Genomic DNA, 6,222 nt, shown 5'->3' with positions numbered 1-6,222 from the left:
AGGTTCTTTCTTTGTATTCAACTTATATTTATTGGATGCTTGATACAAAGAATGTTCTTTCTTTGTATTCAACTTATATTTATTGGATGTGATACTAGGAGGATTACCAGGATTTTTGCCAGCTGACCTTGCCTTCTGCATTACTGGGCTCTGTTATTGTTCTAATAGATGATGTCATCATTCTTTTATCTTTTTCTAGGTAGATGATCTCATCTCATCCCTTCCAGTCCTTAGATACCTTATTTCTTTTTCTTGCCTTATACCATCACTCATGACTTTCAGCTCCATGTTAAAGAACAGCAGAGTTAGTGAGTATCCTTTGCTTTTTCTTGATCCTAAAATAATGCATTAAAAAGTTTCTTCATTTAGTATAGTATTTGCTAATTTTGTGCGATATATTCTATATGTAGCTAAGAAAGTCTCCTTGAGTTTTGTGTTGTGAAGTGTTCTTTAAAAATCATAAATAGGAGTAGAGTTTAAGAAAAATGTATTTATGCCGTGACTTAAATAATGATAATTTTTAAAAAATCAATTCCTATGATAAATCATATGATAGGTTTTCTGATGTTAGTCATCCTTGTCATTTACTAAATAAACCAATACCACTTTATTATGGTAAGCCATTTTTAATACACCGTTACATTTGACTAGGTTATGGTTTTATTCTGGAATTTAAAATCTGCATGGAGAGATGAAGTAGGCCTATAATTGTCTCTTTTTTCGGCAAACATTCTTACCTGATTTTAGACCAAGATTGCATTAACCTGATGAGATGTGCTGGTCAGATTTCCTAACACTTGTCTATGATTTTGAAGCTTATGTATAAGATACTAACCAACTATTTCTTAGCAGTTTAATAGTAATTACTACACTTTAACAAAACTCACTGGGGCAAAGATTTTAGAGAGAGACGATCTTTGGCTACCATTTAGATTTCTTTAAAGCCTATTTGAGCATACAGGCCCCCCATTTTTCTTGAACCAGTTTTAGAATTTTATATTTTTCTAAGTGTTTGGTCATTTCATCTACAACCCAAATTTATTATTTTTTAAAGGCTTTTATTAATTTAAAAATATCCATATTTACCATTTTTAATTTTGGATTTTGTTATTGGCACCTTCTCCTTGTTTCTCTCTATCCTTTCAATGTTTTCTAATGCTTGATTTTGGTTTTATTAAGCATGAACTTTTCTTAAGGAAGTTTCTTGATAAATCTACTTAGTGCTGTATATTTCCATCAAAGTACTATTTTAGGTTAAAATGTTGACACTCAATATTTGAATTATCATTTAATTCTAAAAATTTCTTAAATTTATAATTTACTGTTGAACTTAAAGATTATTCAATTATATAGTTAGCTTCCAAACATATGAGATTTGAAAAGCTATTTCTTCTCTATTAATTTTTAATGTTAATGCATTATAATCTATACAACATTTATACTTTGGAATTAAAGAATTTTTTATATCTTAATGAAATGTCCATTTTTACAAAGTACCTGTGTGCTTGAAAAAATATTTACTATCTGTTTCGTGAAGAGTCTAATATATATGATAGCTAATATCTGAATATTATTAATTGCATTGAAATTAATAATAAATTCCATTTCTGAACTCTGTTAAAATTTCTAACTATAATATCTATCTCTCTGTCATTGATTTAGTTATTTATATCTATCTCACTGAAGTTGTGTTGACTATTTATTACTTAATATTTCAGGGTACATAGTAATGTAGACTTATTATATTTATGCTGGTGGCTGTAATGTCCTTTTAAATGGTATAAATATTATTCTCTGTCCTTTAGTGTGTGTAATTTAAAAATTTTAGCCGGGCGCGGTGGCTCAAGCCTGTAATCCCAGTACTTTGGGAGGCCGAGGCGGGTGGATCACGAAGTCAGGAGATCGAGACCATCCTGGCTAACATGGTGAAACCCCGTCTCTACTAAAAATACAAAAAAACTAGCCGGGCGTGGTGGCGGGCGCCTGTAGTCCCAGCTACTCGGAGGCTGAGGCAGGAGAATGGCGTAAACCCGGGAGGCGGAGCTTGCAGTGAGCCGAGATCGCGCCACTGCACTCCAGCCTGGGTGACACAGCAAGACTCCGTCTCAAAAACAAAAAAACAAAAAAAAAAAAAAAAAAAAAAAAAAAATTTTAGCATGCATCAAGAAACCATACATTTTTCTCCATAGACAAAGTAACCAGATTGCACTTAAAAAAAATAATTAGCTGGGCATGGTGACTCATGCCTATAATCCCAGCACTTTGGGAGGCTGAGATAGGAAGATCACTTGAGGCCAGGAGTTCGAAACTAGTTTGGGCAACAATGTGAGGCCCTGTCTCTAAAAATTTTTTAATTAGACAGTTGACGTGGCACACACCTGTAGTCTCAGTTATTTAGGAGGCTGAGGCAGAGGATTGCTTGAGCCCAGGAGTTCCAGGATGCAGTGAGTCATGATCCTACTCTAAGCTGGGGAACAGAGTGAGACCTGTCTCTAAAATAATTGGTAATTAGATCAATAATAATGCCTTAATATTACTCATACCTAATCATTCATTCATACTATAATCAAAATGTTCTCTATTGCCTTAAAAATACTTACAGCTGGTTATGTAAATCAATATTCAACTAGTCTCCTATGTTGCATTCAGTGGTTATGTCCTCGAATTTCTCTTGTCCTTTGAATGAGCCTTTATCAATGAGACCAGACCAATTGTTCTGTGGAATTATCCTTCTGAATTTTTCTGAAAGCTTCTTCATGGTGTAATTTAGCTTATTCCTCCATCTTCTGTACAATGATTATCCTTTTTGGCTAGTGGGCATCTTTTCAATCTAGAACCTCCAGGCTTTTAATATTACCCCATTACTTAGTGGAAGTTTCATTTCACACTGGTACAAGGTGTTTAAGGCTTTTTTCTGTGTCCAGACCACAGATCAGCCATGTCTCAAGGAACTCTGGTTCCCTGGAGTGGCATATGGTATTAGAGACATTGTGATCATTGTTTCCATAAATTCCGCCTTTTATTATTATTAAGATTGCAACCTCAGCTTTCATTTGGTGCATATTTGTCTGACAGCTATGTATCCAGCCTTTTCTTTCAAATTTTCTATTCAGATTTTTTAGAATGGCAAATATACAATTTGAAATAGGATGGCATAAATGAGTATCAATAAATCAGTATTAAAATAAAGGTAATTGAGTTAAATAAGCAACTAAAAGATAAAGACTCTCAGGAAAAAAACTTTTAAACCCCAAGATCAAAATATATGTTTTCTAGAACTGGCACACTATCAAGAGACTCTGACCCTGATCATCTATGCCTGTCTCTAATGGCTCCAAGTATTGAACCTTTCCTTTATGTCAGTCGGTGTTAATAGAAACCCAATTAGTAGCCAAAATCTGACATGATCATCTAATATATTGATCTCATCTGATCTTTGTCACATTGCTGAATGTTAAGAACTATTATTGTTTACTCCATTTTACAGATGAGGAAAGTGAGACGCAGAAAATTCTGCCAGTTGTTGAATAGCATAGAGCTGCTGAGTTGCCATTTGGTCTGTGCTAGAGTCTGTGTTTTAACCACTGTCATTTAATTTTGTTTCTAATCTCACCAGATGCAGTATCCATGCCTGGTCAGAACTACAGCACCATGTCTGAATTTATCCTCTTTGGCTTCCCAGCCTTCCCCCAGCAGCTCCTGCCCGTCTTGTTCCTGCTGTACCTCCTGATGTTCCTGTTCACGTTGCTGGGCAACCTTCTCATCATGGCCACAATCTGGATTGAACACAGACTCCACACACCCATGTACCTCTTCTTGTGTGCCCTCTCCATCTCTGAGATTCTGTTCACTGTCGCCATCACCCCTCGCATGCTGGCTGATCTGCTCTCCACCCATCGTTCCATCACCTTTGTGTCTTGTGCCGGTCAGATGTTCTTCTCCTTCATGTTTGGCTTCACTCACTCCTTCCCTCTCATGGCCATGGGCTATGATCGCTACGTGGCCATCTGCCACCCACTGCGTTACAATGTGCTCATGAGCCCCCATGACTGTGCCCATCTTGTGGCCTGGACCTGGGCTGGTGGCTCAGTCATGGGGATGATGGTGACAATGATAGTTTTTCACCTCACTTTCTGTGGGTCTAACGTGATCCACCATTTTGCCTGTCATGTGCTTTCCCTCTTGAAGTTGGCCTGTGGGAACAAGACATCATCTGTCATCATGGGTGTGATGCTGGTGTGTGTCACAGCCCTGATAGGCTGTTTATTCCTCATCATCCTCTCCTATGTCTTCATTATGGCTGCCACCTTGAGGATTCCCTCTGCTGAGGGCCGGCAAAAGACTTTCTCCACATGTGTATCCCACCTCACTGTGGTGGTCGTGCACTATAGTTTTGCCTCCCTTATCTACCTCAAGCCCAAGGGCCTCCATTCTATGTACAGTGACACGTTTATGGCCACCACCTATACTGTCTTCACCCCCTTCCTTAGCCCAATCATTTTCAGCTTAAGGAACAAGAAGCTGAAGAATGCCATAAATAAAAACTTTCACAGAAAATTCTGTCTTCTAAGCTCCTGCGTGCCAATTTGGTGGTGATAAAATATAATAGAAGAGCTGAAGATAATGTCTGTCTCCATAGGACTGTTGTAAGGGTTCAGGTATGTGAAAATATCTATTTGATACATACTAGCTATTGTTTCTTATACCTTTTTGCTTAGCCTCAAGTGATCACAATCTCTTGTTTATGAGCCATTGTGATGAACTTTATCCTATTATCTGTGCCTAGAAATGTGTTTTCTATCTATGGACAGGTGAAGATCATCACATTGATGTGTCTGGGCACTTATGAACGTGATTCTTCTTGAATGGACAGGCAAAAAAGATTTTATTTTCCCCTAGTGTAAGAAAAAGTAAGAATAACATGATAGTCATAAATGCCACCAAGCATTAAGCTTTTTCAATGTATCGGCACTGTGTCCAGTGTTTTATAAATATTATCCTTTTAATTAGAAGAAATGTACAAAGGAAAATAAACTACTTCCCTCAGAGAAACTGGTTCTTATATAAAGTTCCTCACTGTCTTTGGGAGAGATATATCCTAAGTTTGGGTGTGGATATTAATATGTGGAGTTGAGTGAAGGATGTCAGAATGCAAAAGTAGAGAGAGACCAAGAAGGAGAGAGAGAGAGAGATACAGAGACAGAGATAGAAGACAGAGAGAGATACAGAGACATAGACAGAATAAAGAGAGAGAGAGAGGAAGACAGAGAGAAAGCAGGTGTCAAGCAAAAAGTGAGTTCTTTAAATTTTTTTTATCTGTACAGGAAATGTAATAACTAAGAATTTGGAGCAAGATCTGGCAAAGGGAGGAAGAGAGAAAAAAGGAGGTTGGTAATAGGGCTTAATATATCTTAATAATAGGTCTGTAATATGTCCTGATAAGGTAGCCTCATCTCTCCTCCAAGCATTTTTGACACAGTTGCTCTGCAATGTCAATGGGTCATTCTAGGATATGTACTCCCTTGCCTCCAATGGATGCATCATTTTTTTGGTTTTCTGGTTATAGCCATTGGTTCCACTAACTGAGGAATGAATATTATTTTTACAGTGTGAATTCTCTTCTAATGCTACTCATAGTGCCCTCGCCTGTGCTTCCTGCTGGTGCTGGAATGTGGTCAACACTGAAAGAGATTTCATTCTAGAAAAGTAGAGATCGTGGACTCGCAAGGTCAAAAGGTGACATGGTTGGAAGAAGTTTTAACCTATGTTTATGCTATAAAATTCCAAACAAAAAGAAAACTATCTTTTGCCTTATCCTGCATACTCTAGACAACACTTGCATGTGTGCTTATCATCAATGAAGCACCATGGCAACCAGGAGCTTATTCAAGGAGCACAAATATCAGAATTTTTGCCTATGAGTTCCAAGACAGTCTTTAAAGTCATGGCAGAAAAAAACTATCTCGAAAGGCAACATGCTTTATTAGCCAGACTTTCTCAGAGAGAAGGTGATAATGGCCACATTTATTACGCATCCAATGTGCACCAGGCACAGTTCCGAGTTCCTCAAACTTTGTCTTCAGAACAACCCTGAGGTAGGTTGTTGCCCGCATTATATGTTTGAGGAAACTGAAGTGCATAGAGGGGAATTAACTGGCTCAAGTCACACAGCAAATGTGAGACTTCAGCACCACAGTCTGGCTCCAGATCCCATATGTTTGG

The 6,222-nt window shown here is 37.6% G+C and overlaps 1 protein-coding gene across 1 annotated transcript; it reads left to right on the top strand.

Annotated features, from left to right (window-relative positions):
* Positions 1–3,048: 3,048 nt before the first annotated feature.
* Positions 3,049–4,596, top strand: LOC102120960 (olfactory receptor 10H3-like). Its single transcript, XM_015440206.3, has one exon. It carries the CDS (start codon positions 3,628–3,630, stop codon positions 4,594–4,596), a length of 969 nt encoding a protein of 322 aa, XP_015295692.3. The 5' UTR covers positions 3,049–3,627.
* The last annotated feature ends 1,626 nt before the right edge of the window (positions 4,597–6,222 follow it).

This window comes from Macaca fascicularis, chromosome 19 (genome assembly GCF_037993035.2).
Source record: "Macaca fascicularis isolate 582-1 chromosome 19, T2T-MFA8v1.1".
In the NCBI taxonomy this organism is placed as follows: Eukaryota; Metazoa; Chordata; class Mammalia; order Primates; family Cercopithecidae; genus Macaca; species Macaca fascicularis.
This window is presented reverse-complemented; position numbering and strand designations above follow the sequence as displayed.